The sequence below is a fragment of the Leptosomus discolor genome, chromosome 18, assembly GCF_034619465.1.
Source record: "Leptosomus discolor isolate bLepDis1 chromosome 18, bLepDis1.hap2, whole genome shotgun sequence".
NCBI lineage: Eukaryota > Metazoa > Chordata > Aves > Leptosomiformes > Leptosomidae > Leptosomus > Leptosomus discolor.
The window spans coordinates 11756297-11774518 of record NC_141408.1 but is presented as its reverse complement, the minus strand read 5'-3'; the positions used below and the strand labels follow the sequence as shown (position 1 = coordinate 11774518).

The following is an 18222-nucleotide window of genomic DNA, read 5'->3' as shown; positions in this document are numbered from 1 at the left end:
CAGCTCTTCAAACTCTGCCCTCAGCTCTGATGAACAGCTCTGAGGGAAATGGCTGCTTAGGAGACCTGAAGGCTGCACCAACTTTTCCTCTAGAATGGACCCAAAGCACTCGTTGCGTCCTCTTACGCCCCCGTGGACATTTAGGTTTTTCCTTTAGTTACTAGATTTGCAAATTGATGTCCTGCTGCTTGTTTTTCTCGTGTCTTTCAGCACACGTATCAGCAGACTGGTACAGAATTTGTTTAATTGATCCGAGACAAAAAGTTTGGACTTCTGCACTAACTTCATCGGTTTGGTGGGTTTTTTCCCCGTCACTTCAAGAGGCACCTCGTTACTTCGTGGCACTGTCACCCTCCAGCAAACAGACCTTTGGCCTCCATCTCAATATTGTGACACCCGGCTTTCTGACACAACTCCCAGAACTTCAGGGTTTATTTACTGATAGAATTTATACCCTTTTCCACCTAAGAGTAATTAGCATAAGCCCATCTGCGGAAGCGTGTGGCAGAGTACACTAAGAGACTGCACAAGTACGGTATTTTAAGTGAAGGCCCAGTGAAGTACTTGCACTGCACACAAGAACTAAACTATTCTGACCTCCCCTTTCTGCAATAGTTGGTTTCAGAGTAGCTGTCTCCAGTCTCTCAAAAAAAAAGAAAAGTCAAATGTCTCCTTACCAGGAGAATCCTCGTCCGAACTGTGTCGTCTTTTTCTGCATCGGGGTTTTACAGGTGAATCTGTCTCTTCCACGGATGCGTTTGCAGGGGCAGTTCCTGAAGTGAATTGTCTCTCCTCTGCCCCTGGAGTACTGGATTCACATTTCACACGAGTATTCTCCTGAAAACCAACCAAAGAAAAAAAAAGATATAAAACCTAAGACCACCCCCTATTTTCTTGTAATCGCTTTAGGGACAAAATAACGATTCTCCTCCACTCCAAAAGGACACCTAACAAGGGCTGAACACTGCCTAGATGGTCTAAGTTCTTTTCACTCGGAGTTACGGCTGCCAAATTGAACCTCGAGCTCTCACAAACTGGCATATTAAGCAAAAGATGAAATCGGAAAACCACTGTACAAAGCAAGGGCACAACATCCTCACCGGCTGAGCTTTGCCCTCAGTTACCAAACCAGCTCTGAGAAACAAGCTACAAGAAACCCAGGGGCGCTCCTTGTTACCAACACGTGTGGAGCGATGACACATCCAGCTCAAACAACTCGCCAGAGCTGGGTGATGCAAAACTACACGGGCGAGCCTCACACTTCTGGGTGGGAGTCCCACCCCACCCCATCCAGTGGTTGAGACGTTAAATCATAACCTGTCGCTTGCTTTGTGGAGCCCTCTGCTGCTGCTCCCCAGGGATTTTGCAGGCAGCCATTTACTGAACTGCTCTATTTCCATGACCATGTGGCAAAAATCCGTAGGCTTAAGAAAACAAAAAAGCCAAACCACCAAGTTACGTTTCTGTTCCACTGTGGCAACAAAGGCCCAAAGTGAAGCACTTGGGACTTTACCTCTAGACAGAAAGATGTTCTCACCATCACCTGCTCTACAGCATTCATCTCCTCTGCAAATATCCTACCAATCCATGTCCCAAAGATAAGGGATTGTTCAAAGCCTGCAACGTTTCCTTCTACTAAGGAAAAAAAAAAGCCTTTTCAAAGTGCTATGTGCGAGTTGTACCTCCCTGCACCCCTCACCTGCTCTGGACTGCACGGTCCCTCCTGAGCAACCACGACGGAGGACTGAGCTGGTTGTTCTCTCAGTTCTTCAGAGGCGTCCTGGGGGGTGACAGCTTCTTGTGCCACGTCACCAGCAGCACTTTCAGCGGACACACTGTCATCGGTGGCACTTGATGTGTCCGAAGATTCCGGACCGAGGGAGTCCTCACTGGAGTAAACGTCGTCCCAGCTCTCGGTCTCAAGCAGCAGCGGTGTTCCGCTGCCAGACTGGCTCTCTGCGGCTTCCTTGGGCGCCGTTTCAGCTTGGGATGATGGACACAGCTCATCAAGCCGAATCACGGGAATCCCTTCAAAATCGTCTGCTGTCTTCTTGTTTTCATCCTCTGGGTCATATGGCCAGTCAGAGGGCAGAAGGTCCGCTGCATAAGGGAACTGCCCTGATGGACTCTGGGAGAAACAAAATACAGCGAACACGGGTATCAAACAATCGCAGGGACAGGATGGGGGTTGGCTCGGTAAGGCTTTCAGTTGTATTTGTAAACCACGTTACTCTCACTTTCTCAAGAGGATCAGTTTTCCAGCCGACACCCTTCACTCCACAAGCCCCCGAACCACCAGTCCATTCAGTCTCCTCCGCTCTCGCCCCACCGCAGTGCGCTGCACTCACCTGGCAGAAGCTGCAGTGGGTGCCCAGGGAAGCTGCAGCACCAGCACAGCCGGTCAGAGGAGCAGTGTAGGCTGGGGGCGAGGAAGACGGCAGGGCAGCTGCAAGGATTCAAGCACAGTTAGCAGACTCCCAGAACTTGGGGTTGGTATGCACAGTTCTAGTGCTCCCTTGGATTAAACGGTTCGGTACATGCACAGAAACGTGTTATAACCTCCCAAGTCATCTTAAGACTGATTTCCTCGCCTTTAAAAATGTTTATTCTAACATAAGTGTACATATATTAAAAACATAACCTGTACAATGGATACACACACACAGAAACTTCATAATCACAGTCTTTTGTAGCTAATATCCCCTTTTTGACTTGGCTGCTTGACTTTCTCATCCCAACACAGAAAAGCAGAAAGTGGCTCCACGTAGGAAGAGACGACCTGTTCATACACACACTCACACGGAAATTCAGGGATTTTAATCTAAAAAGTAACTTTGTAGAGGAGGCAGTATTCTGCAGGCCCTATTTTTGGGTGGCACGCAGAGATAATTTAAAAGTAAAGGTATTCTATGCAGGACAGGTAACCTTTAAAATCTGCAATCACACTCAGAGAAACCCTTGACAAAATCCCATTTAGTCCCACGTTCATCAGAAGGAAACGTTACCAGTATAACAGGAGACGGCAAACAGGTCGGAACAACCCATTTACGAGGCCTCACACCTCTCTGGGGTTTCACAGGAGAAAGCTGCTACCAGAACCCATGGGGTTTAAGCATATACACATGACAAGAGCATTGTAGAAAAACATTTAAAGGTATCACTTTTCGGTATCTTCTTGAAAAGCAAGCGCAGAAATTTCTTTCGTACCTGTTGGACAGTAGGCTGCAGAGTACGGCACTGAAGAAGCGTAGCTGCTGCAACTTGGACACGACGCGGCCACGGACCGGGACCACTGATGGAGCGGCAGGATGGAAGGAACAGCCTGCAGGGTGTAGTTGACGTTGGTTGAAGAGGCCTGTTGGGGTCACAGAAGGGCAGATCCTTTAGCTGGAAAAGCTGGGGAAGCCTCACACACTGGAGGCAACGCAGGAGAACCCTGCCGTGTTCTGCAAGGCACTGGGGTCTGCTGGAAACTCACTGATGGTAAAGTGCCTCGGTTGTGGGACGAGGTCCATACACAGTAGTCAGGATGGACGCTGACGTCATAATGGTGACTCAGCTGTGCTGTGGTCACCAGTCCTGCAGCGGGTACAAAATAAAGCAAAATGGCTGTTAAGGAAAGGTTTTCACAGGCGATGAAGGGCAATAGGAGGACCCACTCCAACTGAAGCCCCCCTTTATTGATCACCCCAACTAAAGGTTCTGAAGGGAGGACACCGCTTCAACCTCCTAGCTCTGAGGGAGGATCACCGCTCCACCTTCACAGGGCTTTTGCCTCCCTGGAGCAGGCTGTACTGCAGAGCAGGCTGGTTTTGGGGCTAATACATAACACTTGCACTGTAAACCAGGTTTGTTTAAGACACATATAAAAAATCTGCAAAAGAGGTTGTCTAAGGCGAGAAAAATCAGACTGTCCTTCAGCGCAAGGAGGAGGAACGTTCATCTGGCAGAGCTGTGCCAGCCCCACGGAGATGGGGTGAGGGTGTTCTTGGTGTAGCGCACCACGGGGACCGTCCTGTAGTGGACAGGCAGACAGAATCACACGTGAACCACGCTACCCGTGCTCACTGGCAGCAGATCTACCTGCGCGAAGAACACCCGTTTGCCTACCCTGGGTGAACCGAGCGGCCACCGGCAAGGAGAGGCAGCCCTCCTCCCTCAGGGGAGAGCCCAGTTTCACAGCCCGTGCTGAACCCAGCACTTCTCCACCCCACCACGGCCCCGCAGGGCCTGCCCCGCCTCACCGGGTCTGGGGTCCTGGCCGAGCGTCGACGGCAGCAGCGGTGGGCTTGCACGCGGCAGCAAGCCGGGCACCCCATGGCCACGGCCGGGCGGGTGGCTGGGCACCTCCAGGCCGGCTGCCATCCTCGCCCTGTTGGTGCGCGTCAGGCGCTTCAGGCGGACGAGGAGCTCGGGGAAGCCGCGGCGAAAGTAGGGGCTGGAGAAGTGGTGGAGGGGCCGGGCGCAGCTGCCGCCATCGTCACCAGCCCCTGCTCCTGGCTCCAGCCTCGGCACACTGTCCGCCGGTGCCGCTGGCACCTTGCGGAAGCCATAGAGATTGAGCTGCCGGATGAAGCTGCTGAAGTTCCTCGTCCGGAAGATGCCAGCAGCTCTGCTCGCCGCCCCATGGCTGGCCGGCCGGGCGCCCAGCACCTCAGCCTCGAAGAGCTGCTGGTCGATGAGCACCGCCTCGCCGCTGGCGTCCCAGCGGATGGAGCGGAACCGCGGGCTGTTCACCAGCCACCACAGCTTGGCCGGGAAGTTCCCGGCCCCGACGGCGGAGGGCAGCGGTGTGTCCTCCATGGCGATGCCGCCGGTGGCGAGTCAACAAACTGACGTAGGGGGCACTCGCGCGGCAACGGCCACCGCGCGAGCGAAGCCCCGCCCCCAGGCGCCGCGGGGCACGTGCCGGGCTTGTGACGCGCTGCCCGCCGCCGCCGCCGCTTCCCCGGCTGGACCCGCCGCGCTGTCCCCGCCAGTGTCCCCCGGCCCCTGCAGGGAACTGCCCCTGGCCGCGGCATCGCCTCGGCACACCCGCAGCCCCCTCATGTCCGGCACCCCCCTCAGCCCCCCCCGTCCCCGCATGCCCGCCATTTCCCTCAGCCCCCCCCGACCCCTCATGCCCGACATTCCCCTCAGCTCCTTGAGCGCCCTCATGCCCAACATTCCCCTCAGCTTCCCCCTCCCCTCATGCCCACCATTCCCCTCAGCTTCCCCCTCCCCTCATGCCCACCATTGCTCTCAGCCTCTCTGTCCTCTCAACACCACCATTCTCCTCATGCCCGCCATTGCCCTCAGCTCCCCCATCCCCTCAGCCCCGCCATTACCCTCAGCTCCGCCATTGCCCTCAGCCCCGCCACTGCCCTCAGCTCCGCCATTGCCCTCAGCTCCCCCAGTCCCCTCATGCCCGCCATTGCCCTCTGCCCCCCCCCGTCCCCTCCTTCCCGCCATTCCCCTCAGCTTCCCCCTCCCCTCATGCCCACCATTGCTCTCAGCCTCTCTGTCCTCTCATCCCCACCGTTCCCCTAATGCCCGCCATTCCCCTCAGCCTCTCCGTCTGCTTATGCCCGCCATTGCCCTCAGCCCCCCCCAGTCCCCTCATGCCCGCCATTCCCCTCAACTCCTCCAACCCCCGCCAGCCTCGCCGGCCCCTCAGACTCTCCGGCTCCTCAGCCCCACCGGCCCCTCAGATCTTCCGATCCCCTCGGCCCCGCCGACACCGGCAGCTCACGTCGGTCCCGGGGCGGAGCGGGCGGCTGAGACCCGGCGCTGAAACCCGCTGCTCGGAGCGGCCCCGACGCCAGCCCGGAGGCGTCCCCGGGCTGGCAGGCTGCAGGTCCCCGAAGCAAAGCGTGGGCGGAGGCGCCGCCACCAGCCCGGACCCCTGGGCAGAGTTAAAAAGGCGGCGGACACGGGGAGAGCGTTTCCGAACGAGGCCCCCCCCGGCCTCCCCCAGCGGCGGAGGGAGGAGGGCTGCAGCCGGGGGGGCTGCGGCCGGGGGTGTTCCCGGGGGGCGGGTGCTGGGAGACAGAGAGCGGGGCCGGGCGTCACCGGGGGAATTGCATTCAATCCCCCGGAGGAACCGTCCTGAGAGGCGGGGAGCGAGGGAGGTGATTAGTTCTGCTGAGCGTCCCTCCTGCCTCAGGACAGCAGCGCCGGGAACGGCTGCGGATCTGCCTCCCGCTGCCGCGCTGGGCGAGGGGGAAGCGCAGCGCTGAGGAACGCACGGTTTAGAATCCTGATGTTACGTACGCCGTGGTGATCTCTGAACTGAGGGTTTCCACCGCCGAAAGAAACGATGAAGCCAGAGCAAATGTTGGAAAGTGTCAGCCCCAAGTTCACTGGCAGTTCACAAAAGGGAAAAGAAAACGAGTTGAGAAGGGATTGAAGAGCAATAGCGAACAAATCAGGAATGATAACCCACACAGCCTACCCTGCACAAAGCCGGATAAACATGTTGGTGAATCCTGCCCACCGACTCTTCCAATGGATGATTTGCGATGCTGTCCTGCATCTGCTGGCCCGTGTCTCTCCGCTGCCTTTGGAGAGCCCTGGCAGAAGCCATCACTGCTGGGACGAGAATCCTTCGTCGGGCAGCGCAAATGAAACTCCAGTTTTGCCTGTCGCTCGGAAACCCCAGAGGCCCACGAGCAGCAGCAGTGTCATCTCACTGTCTGCCCAGTGCCACCTGATGTCACCGAACCTGCTGACTTTGGAAGCCAAATCCACGCGTGGGGGACCAGGGGTGGGGTGAGGGCACCTTTCCTGGCAGCTATCCCCTACCCGCTGCTACTATCTTGTGCCCCTGGTGCAGCGTAAGATACTTTCTGGCTCCGAGATCCTCCACTGCTCATTTCTTTCAGTATTTTCTAATTTCTCAAACCTTTCTGGATGGCTCCCAGTGGGCACTGGGCTCTCCAGCTGGCAGGCGAGGGCTGGGTTTTCCCTTAGCCCTTGGTTCTGAAAGCTGCTGTTGCCATGCTGCCCCAAAACAAAGCCAGAAACGGTTTGTGAAGGTGCAAGTGCTTCTCAAACTGTCTGTCCTGGCAGTGCCAGAGTGTTGTGGGATGGAGGTGCTTGTCCTGCACTGTCTGCACTTTTCCTGGCAAAGGTTCATCTAAATTGTTCTCAGAAACTTGGACACAGTGAGCCCATTTCTGTAACGACCTCTTCCCTTGTTCATGTCTCCTAATTCAGATGCTTCCCAACACCTAACCTCCTTCTCTTTTGCTGCCATTTAAGTTTGCTGCTTCTCAGTCACAGCAGGCAGATCTACTGATGACTTCGAAATCACGTTTCCGCAGGATCAAAGCATGACTGTGCAGACAGACAGGTAGCGAGGAGCAATTCCTGACAGAGGCAGCAGCCTCCTAGCAGGAGCAGGACCTTGGCACTAGGACATTGCCCCACAGCTTTTGTCCCTGGACTGTGAATGGGATGATGATGTGGGAGGAGTTCTCCCACATGACAGGGCCCTTCTGAACCTTCCCGTGCAGGTCACAGGTCCTCTGTCTCAGCGTAACTAAGTTTAATTTTCTTACGTCCATTCCTGTGGGAACCACTCAAGGCTTTTTCCCCTCCACAAGCGCCAAGACTCCAGACCTGGCATGTGACATGGGATTCCTTGGGTCTCATTGGGAGCACATCAGAGATACAGAACAGACATTCTTTAATGGAGAATGAGCTCAAGAAGCAAATTTATTGGGATGCTTTGCCAGACACCGCAGAGAGGCACAGAGTATACGAAAATTTGTGGCATGTAGCTGTTTTGACCCTTGCTGTGAGTTCTGGAGGCAGCTAAGAAGCTCTGATGAAAAATCATTCTAGGGCTGAGTGTCTTCCTCCCAGAGGGAAGGTACATATGGAATCCACAAATTTCACAAATGATTTTTTTATTCTTGATTATGAACATAATAACAAGGAATCATTGGCAAGCACAGGGGAAAAGAGCTGAGCAGAGGGGGAGCCTGCACTCAGAGAGGGGAATTGGAAAGTGGCATTTCACTAAAACCCTGCTACCCTTGGGCTCCTCTCTCTGCTCCAGAAAGGCTCAAGCTCTTTGGCCATGCCGAGCCTTTGCAGAGTGTCCAGTGCGGACAGGAGGGGGGGAGAAGCACTAACAATACGAAGCTGGTTTGATGAGGACAAGGGAGGATTTGCAGTTCCCTTTGCACAGGCTGCCCCATGTCATGCCGCCCTTGAAATTCAGCCGCACAGAATAACATGCCGAGTACCACCACCCACCCTCATAGCTGTAGGCACAGTTCTTACTGTAAGTGTCCTGATCCCGATCCTTTGTGGAGAACTTCATGTTGTCATGCATGGTGTTGGGGTTGTCTGAGGTCATGGCATCCCCTGCCGTCCCTGAGTATGCTCCCAGCCTCAGCCGGTAGCCGTGGGACTCATCTTCCACGCTGAAGAGGTTGTAGTCTGCGAAATTGATGTTGTCTGTGGAGTCTTGGATGACAAACCTGACCTGGTAGACCTTCTGCTTGGCGATCTGATGGATGTACTCGGTGCCCAGCCAGTACTCGCCGCGCACACTCCCAAAGCCGTACTTGTAGGTGCTCCAGGACTCAGCCCAGGTGACTGGCGTGTCTTTCTGGTTCCGCTGGATGACCGTCCAGCCCCCGTTTGTCACGTTCATTTCACAGTACACCACGAGGTGGTGCAGCCCTTTCGGCTGGATGATGTAGACACCACTGCGGCTGCCATGGGGCATCTCGCTGCAGTCCTTGGGCCAACCTGGGGCAGCAAACAGAGATGGTCATTAAATCCCACACAATGAGACACTGAAAGCACCTGACATTTCTTTTGGGCCTATATCCTCTTGCACACACATTTGTAGGGCTCTATTCCTGCCATGTGCTCAGAGAAGTAAATGCAAACCTTGAAATGATCAATGTAAGTGTTGGGCTTCATATCTTCTCAAGATAGGATTCAAACTGATGGGGACACACTGCCAAAATATCTTGGCCTGGTGAGACCAAGCCAGACATTGCCTTCGCCAGCATGCGACGCACCCTAGCCCAGGGTGGATTCAGTCTTGCCGTGCTGTGGTGATTTGCCTGTAGCATGGAGGTGTTGTATCACCACACAGACAAATTAAACCCTGGGTTATAAAGCCGTTTCCTGTACAGGATGGAGGCTTTAGAGCTTTATAGTCATCTCAGAAACCCTGGACAGAATGTGATCGCGACATCTGTATTGCTAATAATTAAATCAGCCCTTGTGATCTCAATAGGGCAAATCCATCAGTTCTCTTGGGGCTTACCCGAGGAGCTCTTTAGAGACTTCCTGACTTGTTTGATTTGGTTATGGCCCTTCCATGCTCCAGAGTATCAGCACCTTATACAACAAACAGCTGAATGCACCTACACACTTCTGGGAAGGGATTTGCTCCACTCCCAGTACCTCTGCTACTGGTCATTCCTCTCCAGATAGGATCTGTCTTCTAGTCCTATGGGCTACTGTTGACTCAGTCAGTTCACTAACTCAGTCAGTCCCTGTCTTACCCGCTCTTCTCATCAACAGTATAATGAAAATAGGAAAATAGCCAAACACCACTTCCCAAAGGCCAATAATGAATCATCACTTTCCAGTTTGGATCTTAGGTGGAAAACTCCCCACGCTGCAGATCCTCATCAACTACTGAGTCCAGGACACGGCTGGTAATAAAGTCCCCGTGAGGTTACGAGCTGTGGCACCTCTGTTGCCTATTAGAAAATCAACATTTTTCTTGTGAGGAGCCAGTGCACATGTAGGACACGGGCTAAGGTGGCTGAGACCTCTTCATGAGACCAGTAATGGTGAAACCTTATAAGCAGATGCACTCCCTGAGAAGAGACTTACCGTGGCCTGCCAGAGGGTGGGGGGCAATGTCTCTGACCTGTCGAACATGTTTGCTGCCATTACCTGAATTAACAAGAACAGAGGAGACAGAAGTGAGTGTTGAGAGCAAACATGTCAAATGCCTGCTGGGAGAGAATGATCTTCTCCAGATGATATTGCTATTTTTCCATTGTTGCTTTTAACTCCAGAGGCACTTTACCATTTCAGATATCAGCCAGCTGGTAGTTTGGGGTGATTTACGTGGTAGAATGGGGCAGATGCTTCCTCGGTGCGAAGGATTTGTGTCGGGGAAAGGCACCAAATGGTAGTGATAACACTGGAAAAATGGTTGTTAAAGTGCAGTAAGAGCAAATTAGGAAAGGACTGAGGAAGAAGAGGGATTAGAGGGGGAAGAAACGTGAGAGCAGACACAGGAAAACTGGTGCAAGTATCAGGAGCTGGGAGAAGGGCTCTGCTCAGTTGGGTCAGAAGGGAGTTTGAAGGGTGTTGCTGGAAGAGAGGAAGGTTCAGAGTGAATTAATGCAATTGTTGTGCAAGGACATCTTCTGTGTATTGACTGTTGGCTACAAAACAGAGGAATGAATCACAGGCTTATGGAATCACACAAGCCATTCCTGTCCCCTTTCTGAAACAGACACCTAACCCTGCAGCCGCTGCTCTCCAACATCCTCAAATACCCGCTCCCTGCTTTCATTCTCAGCTGCTGCTTTCCTATTCCCTCCCTGACAAAGTGTTTAACTTAAGCCTCTTGCACTGTCTGTAAGCCCATTCCTTCTCTTACTACACCCGGAGTACGCTTTTCCCTGCACATGGTAACAGTGCTATCACTTCCTCCTCCGTGGTCTTCTGATTTTGGGACTAAACCATTCAGTTCTTCAGCCTTCACTGACAGTCTGCCTGACAGATTTTTGACACCTTTCCTTTTGACTCTCTCCAAAGGTGTTTCAAAGCCCTCCAGTGAATGTGATGGTTGGCCCAAGCCTGTGCGGAGTAGGAAACACTCATGTAACATGGTCTAGAGGACTTCCCTACGATGGTATTTACTTTTACTACAGCCATATGAAGCTATTCACTCATGTTCATTTTGTAAGCTACAGTCTGCCCCTGCTCCTTTCTGCTTTCACTTCCCATCTGTTTGGAAGCACTCCTCCACAAGCCAAGACTTTCCAATGTTAGACTCTCTTCTCTGGCCTGCCTCCCTGCTTACCCATCTTGCATTCATGCTGCTCGTGTTTTCAGAGCACCCTACCAGTGGTCTGGGCAAGAGATGAGTGTGAAGCCCAGAGCATACAGCCCTTCTCTGGCAGGGGGATTGGACTCGATGACCTTTCGAGGTCCCTTCCAACCCCTAACGTTCTGTGATTGATCCTGTGATTCTGTGATTCTCTACTCAGACTTGCAGTTCTGGTGAAGCCCAAGCTCTTGTCTTAGTCATGGGTGCTCCCTGTGTTGGCAGTTTCCTGACAGCTGACCTTTTCAGTGAAGGCTGATGTGAAACCAGCATCGAACACTTGGACCTTGAGCTCTTCTGCCAAGAACTCTTCCTCCTCCCTTGGAAGGGAAACAGCTCCTTCTGTCATGTCACATCCCACCCACAACCCCCAGTTTTATTCCAGGAGCATTTCTTGGAGCCTTCCTCATTGCTCCAATATACTCTGGTATCTGCAGGCTGCTGTGTGCCATTATCTGGCTGATTGCTCTGTGTCAGTGCCACTGCTTAGATTCTGTATTAACTTCATTTAGTTCCTCTTTGATTTCACTTCACTCGTGAATTCAGTTCTCCACTGACCTTGTGATTTCCAGAGGTGGCTACTGTTCTCCGTGTCCTCAAAACACACTGTGATTTTTTGCCTCAACATCTTTAACGCCGCTTCTCCATGGCCCAAAACACCCTCGGCTTGATCTTGCTGCCAGTGAGACTGACCCTGTGCCTTGTCCTGGGACGCTGTGAACTTGGGGCTTTGGACTATTGGACTCACTTGTGGACAGAAGAACTTCATGCCAGACAGAAGAGACAGGCAGCAATTAGAGCAGGACTCTGAGGTGATTCTTGTTCCAGTAAGACAGCCTACATTGCACTGACATTGCCCACACATAGAGCAGTGTTTAGTCCTTCCTCTGTGTTACAGGGATGTGGTTAGGCTGGTGAGGAGGTGTCTGAGTAGGATCTGACTGAACATCACCTTTGCCTCTCCCTATTGTAGTGGTGTACTTACCCGGCTGGGAGTACTCTGGGGGAACATTCATAATTTCATCCAGCGTGCCGTTGAAGAGATACATGTTTTTTATGTCAAAGGCAGGAAGGGATGCTGCCAGGGCCAGCAGGCAGGTGAAAAGCAGGAGACAAAGGTGCTGCGCAGCTGAAATGGGAAGAGATTGGAAAAAGAAGAAAGACATCATAACTCTTCCATTAGAGAGCCATGAATCCCATTTGACTTTTACTTGCAGAGTAAAATAGGAGAATAAAATTCTTTGTGTGTAGAGCTCCCTCTTGGAGCTGTAAGCCCTGATTCACTCATTTAGATGAGCTGGCACATACTCATTGGCAGGAGTCGTTAGCGGTGGCACCTGCTCTTGGTGGGTTTTGAGACAGAAGAAGTGTGAAAACCTTGTCCAAACCTGAAGTGACTGTAATCAGAAACCCCTGTAAAACCCAAGTCTCGGGGCTGGAGATAGCAAGCATGGAGAGAGGAATCCCTCTTCCTCCCAGCTCCCATCACACTCCCATGACACACTCCCATGGTGTAAGCTGGGCCTTTGTGGGCAGCAGGAACCGAGATGTCTGGGTGGGAACAAGCCCCAGGCAGGGCCATCTGTATTTGCTCAGCAAGAAAGCAGCATGGCTGAGAGGGGCAGCACAAACCCTCAGAAATTACTGCCTGGCTGGTGTAAATTACGTCCTTTGTATGGTTATGTGGCTACTTCAAAATTTCCCTATGTAGCCAGCTGCTCTGGTTTAGTCATGTTCAGAGCAGCTGGGGAAACCAGCACACTTTTTGCAATATTAAATCGAACCAAAATAATAGAAAGTTTATCACGATTCCTAGAGAGCGGGGCATTGCGGAGACACCTGCCCGTGGGGAAATCTGTTTGTGATACGATAGGTGTAGCTCACCCTGGCAGATTACCAGTGTGATCCCTCCAGTGTTCGAAAGAGCCACACCTATTGCACTGCCCTGTGATACCTGGGTTTGGCACCATTCCCTGAGATAACTAAAAAGGAAGACAATCCATGACGCCGGCCTGGAACCGCTGTGTGTGACTGCAGCCACCCTAGAGAGGAGCTCCCCTCTCTGGGAACGCTCAGAGCTGTCCCGATCATTTGTGCTGGTTGCAGTTTTTCAGCAAAGGTCTTTTAAACACACTTCAGTCCGACTGATTTGCTTCTCAACTCCTACATAACATTTAGTGTCTTGACACACTTGTGTGTAGAGGCAAGTTTAAAGATATCCTTAGGCCACCAGGGAAGCGATGCTCTCTCCACTGCTGGCCCATTCCCCCATGCATGGTCATGAAAGGTCTGGGTAGGAAGGAGATGCAGCGGAGAGGATCAGCCTCTCCTGGGTGTTCTTCTGGGGACAGCAGTGTGCTTTTGAGCATCTAACCTCCCGGTCTTGATACCTGTTCAATACTGCTCCTTAAGCAAGAATATCTAAAAAATCCATTTTCTATTCTAGGGTATTTAATACTTTCCTTGGAGAACTGAAGATTACAAAGCATGTTTGGTAAATATGAGGCTTGTGAAATGGGCTATCTGGCACACCAGGGCTGCACTGATACAGTCTGAAAATAGCAGAACACACAGACTCTTGCTGTAGTTCCCAGCCCAGGGCACAGCAAGCCCAGGCAATGCAGTAGACTTAGTGCTGAGATGGCTGGGATGTGGGGAGAAGGGAGCCCTGCAGAAGACAAAGTGCTGGGATGCCCTGTGACCCACAGCCACACGCAGCAGTGCCGTCCCATCCCGTCCCATCCCATCCCATCCCATCCCACACTCACCCATGCCGTCTCTGCAGGGACCCTGTGGAGCTGGAAGCCGAGCAGTTTTGGGGCTGGCTAGAGGAGTGTCCAGCCAGAAAGTTATAGGGCTCAGCAGGTGAGGGGGTGGAGGCACGAGACCCAAACCACCGCACTTGTCCTCTGGTTGGCCACAGGACTAGTGGTTTACGGCTTATTTGCTCTTCATCATTAAGTGATATGTCCTCAGGCAATGGAGGCTGTGTCTCACAAAAGTGAAGAGCTTTCTCCAGAGGCAAAGCAAATATTTTGGTGCCAATAAGCGAATGCCTTGAAACAACCGCGATTTACAGCGCCTGACTGCCCCCCTGCCCTGGCAGGGTTTCCCTAGGGAACGGCACCCTCTGGGCACCTCTGTGCGTTTCAACTCGTAAGTAAATATCCAGATGATATTCTCACTCCTGGATGGAAATTAAACACCAGGTGTAAATCACTCTCTCCAGTGCAGGCATCGAGCCCAACAGCCAGCGGGGACCCCATTGGGCCCTTCAGGGAAGAGGTACTCTAATGTTCCTGGCAAATTGTGCACCGAACGTCAGAAAGTGCCACTCCAGGTGCCTCCTGACGTGCCTGGCCTGCCACCACCGCGCTGCCTCTTGCACAACGTGCGCTGTGGTCTCTCCCCACACCGCCGCCCTTGCAGGAGTCACAAGGGAGTTTTGGGAACCGTGACGTGACACTGATGTAAAATGGTCTCACTTCAAGCCCCTCTCTGCTACTAGGAGTGCTTGTACTGCGGATTTCTTACAGAAAATGCCAGACCTTCCTTTTCCCAGGGATTGACACCCACAGTATTCTGAGTTAGGAGGACTCCAGTACCCCAGCATCCACCTTTGGACAGCATAAGATGGCCAGAACCTGTGGAGGAGCAGGCTGGGCTTTTGTCACAGGCTGATCGCTTGCAGCGTGGTCATGGAGGCCTCCCTGCACACCCCCTGCTGCGCTGCTGCTGCTGCTCAACAGCAGATGCAAGCAAAGGCAGGCAGCAAACCTCCACAGAGCTTCACCAACAGCTTCCAGTCCCCAGCCAGCTTTTCCAAGAGGCTGTGGCTGGTGTTTGGGTTAGGATGCACAAAGCAGGCAGGGGGAAGGCCATAGAGGGGATTTCTCTGAAACCCCAGCTGTGTCCTGGGGCCCAGCTCCTGCCCAGTATATGTTTGATATTGAAAGTTGTGGCACAGATCTGTTTAGGGCCGCATCCTGGGCTGCCTCGGGGAAAATGCAGCCAGGAGGATGAGGGAAGGGATTGTTCACTTCCACGTGTGAGGGGACAGATGGAGTGCTGTGTCCTGTGTGGGGCTTCCCCGTGCACAAGAGTGACTAAAACTCCAGAAGGAGTCCAGCTAAGACCGCCAAGACAGTCCAGGAGCACAGGACATACAGGGACAGGCTGAGAACGATGGGCTTGTTCATCCAGGAGAAGGGAGGGCTGAGATGCTGCCTACAGCAACCTGGTGGGAGGATGGAGAGCAGATGGTGTCAGGCTCCACAGAGCACTGTGTCTTGTTTTGGACTCCTCATTACAAGAAACATTTTGACAGACTGGAGCAGTCCAGCAGAGGCCACCAGACAGGTCAGGGCCCTAGAGCTCACGATACGTCAGGAGATTATGAGAGAACGGGGCTTGTTTCACCTGGAGAAGAGCCGGCAATGGGGAGGTCTTATTGCTGACTACAACTGCATCATGGGAGGATACAGAGAACATGGAGCCAGACTGTTCAAGGAGGTGCATGGTGGTGGGTTGAGAAGCAATGGATCTGAGTTGGAACATGGAAATTCCAGTTAGAAATAGGGACTTTTTTTAACATAAGGTTGGTCAAATACTGGAACAGGTGTCCGGAGAGAGGCTGTGGGATTTCTGTCCTTGGAGATGTTCAAGACTTGACTGGACAAGGACCAGATTTTTTAGATCTGCTTTGAGCAGGGGTCAGTCTAGATGGCCTCCAGAGGTCCCTCCCAACCTAAATTATTCTATCACCCTGTGATTCTCCTTGCAGTTGCACAGGGATAGGATGAGAGGCAACAGATATAAGGAAGGGAGGGAAATTAGAATTAGATTTAAAAAATGTCAGCCTGAAAGGGTGTTCAAAGACTGAAAGTAAATAAAAAAAAAAAAAAAGAGAGAGAATTTACGGGACCTCCATTCCTTGACATATCCACAACTGACCCAGACATGACCCTAAGCAATCCATTCTAAGTTGTCCTTGCATTGGCCATGAGATCAAACCAGAGATATTTGGAGGACCTCCTGGTCTCAGTTACCCTGTGTTTCTCCAGTTCTCCGAAGAGCCCCTTCCTCAGCTCTTGTGCCTCCGTATTTCTGCAGGAGCACAGCCACGGTGCCAAGCCTTGTGCAAGATGCAGAGCTGGCCATGGTAGAACATGCCTTGAGAAGGCACTTTGTCAGCCCAAAGAGCTACAGCAAAAGCCTGATGGCCTGTGGAGCACAACAGACCTGCACAGCCAGCCAAGGCGGCGTGACTTGTTCTTTCAGGATCAACTGCTACTGTCATGGCCCTGAGTGCACCAGTAGGCCTTAATGGCTGGTGACCAGTCCCACCTGGGACCTTCACCTGGGCCCATAAGGCCTGTTTCAGCTCGGCCCTGGGCATTCAGTCCTAACCTGAGCCACACTGTATGTGTACTGGTTTCCAGTCCCCTCTCTGGCTTTGTGTTCTGGATGGATCTTAGACTTATACTGTAAATAGTGTATCTCCTGGATGGACCACTCAGAGCCGTGTTGTAGCTTATCTCCAACCCTGCCTTTTGCACTGTGGCCTTTTGTCCAGGATCTTGGACCTGGTTCACTGCTTGCCTTGCCTGGAGCTGTTGCCAACACTCAGCTTTGCCTGCTGTGCTCAGACCTGGCAGGATGGACCCCCACCATCAAGGGCATTGCCTCCTCAGGGTGCACCCTTGGCTTCTGACTTGCCTGCCTGTGGGGAGTAGCCAGCCTTTGCTGCTCCCAGAGAGCTTGCTCACACCTTCGTTCTCTTCCCTTGAGTCCTGCATGGTGCCTTCTGCTCTGCCTTTCTGGAGTGCAACCACTGGTTGTTGTCCTCAGCTCTGCTTCCAACCTGTATCTGCTCAGAGGTCCTTTTGCAGCTGCCTTAGAAAGAGGTCCCACGTCAGTATGATTTAGAAAAACTTTGTTTGATAACTTTGAAGGCACCATCCACTGGAATGCTTGAGCTAAAGTCAACGCTGGGGTCTCTGCTAGACTGTAGGTAAGCTGTCCTGTTGACACAGTTTCTGTGAAGGAAATACCATTTGCATCTATTCAGAGCAGCCCAGTGGAGCCTGCTGTACAGAGAGGCAGAGGAGGACTTCCTCTCCCTGACCTGTGGGACCCCAGTTCCTGCTGCATCTGGCAGCCTTGTTGCCAGCAGTGATCCCAGTGGTGGCTCACCAGCAGCAGCCTGCTGCCAGCGCTGGCACAGGCACCCCACCACACCCCGAGATGTTGCATAGCTCAGCGCAATTAGCTCCAGGCGCAGCCCATGGGAGCATCTAAGTCACCCACTTCCCCTGCTCCCACAGAAAGCGGACATGGCCCCTCTACCCAGCATCCTTCTTCCCAGGGCAGCTTGGGTCCTTCTCCCTCTTGGGCATGCTGCTTTTATGATTCTCCCAAACTAAATGAGGCTGTGGACAAGGGCTCCCAACCTCTAACCAAACAAGCGGGGCTGAGATCTAAGGGTTCAAATGGAAGTTGATCCTGGAATCCCTTACCGCAGAGAGGTCTGGGTGCTGCTGTCCATCCAGACCTCCAAGTTGCACTGCTTGATGTGGGCTCCTGCAGCATGGAAATTCTTGGTGGGAGCCTCAGCTTGACATTGTCTTGCTGTGAACACCATGTTTAAAGCTGTGCCATGAAGACATCTGGTCAGTAGGCTACTGAAACCAACCCAGAAGAATGTGGAAGGGCCACATCTTTATCTTCTTAAAATTGGCTTGACAAAGTGATGGAGCTGTCTGCACCTTCTGGTGTGAAGAACAGCCTTCCCAAACAACCTGTCCTGAGAGCATTTTGTTCCTGTAGAAGGAACAACCAGTTCCTGGTCAACATTTCTGGGGCTGGGGGGTGATCCACAGGGTCTCACCAGGCCAAAGGCAGGGATTTGGAAGGAGAGCGGCAAAGGGACCCACAGGCACCTGTTTGTTACCTGAAGCCCTTGCCCTTTACTCAGGGCACACAGATTGGGGTGCCCGGGGACGCTGTGTATACAGTGACTTCTGGCTGCTGGACACTGGTTCCAGCCCAATGACTTAACTCATTGATCCTGAAACCTGCCAGTGGAGAGTTAGCAAGCAGGCACGCTTCTTGAGGACCCGTCCTCATCTTTCCAAGGT

General features: G+C 52.8%; 1 protein-coding gene across 1 annotated transcript; it reads right to left on the bottom strand.

The window, feature by feature from the left end:
* Window positions 1-8116: 8116 nt before the first annotated feature.
* LOC104344879 (fibrinogen-like protein 1-like protein) lies at window positions 8117-13855 on the bottom strand. The gene is made up of 4 exons (XM_009949141.1): window positions 13852-13855; window positions 12069-12212; window positions 9853-9915; window positions 8117-8745 (listed from the first exon to the last, which is right to left on the bottom strand). Exons 1-4 carry the CDS (start codon window positions 13853-13855, stop codon window positions 8117-8119), a joined length of 840 nt encoding a protein of 279 aa, XP_009947443.1.
* Window positions 13856-18222: the final 4367 nt, after the last annotated feature.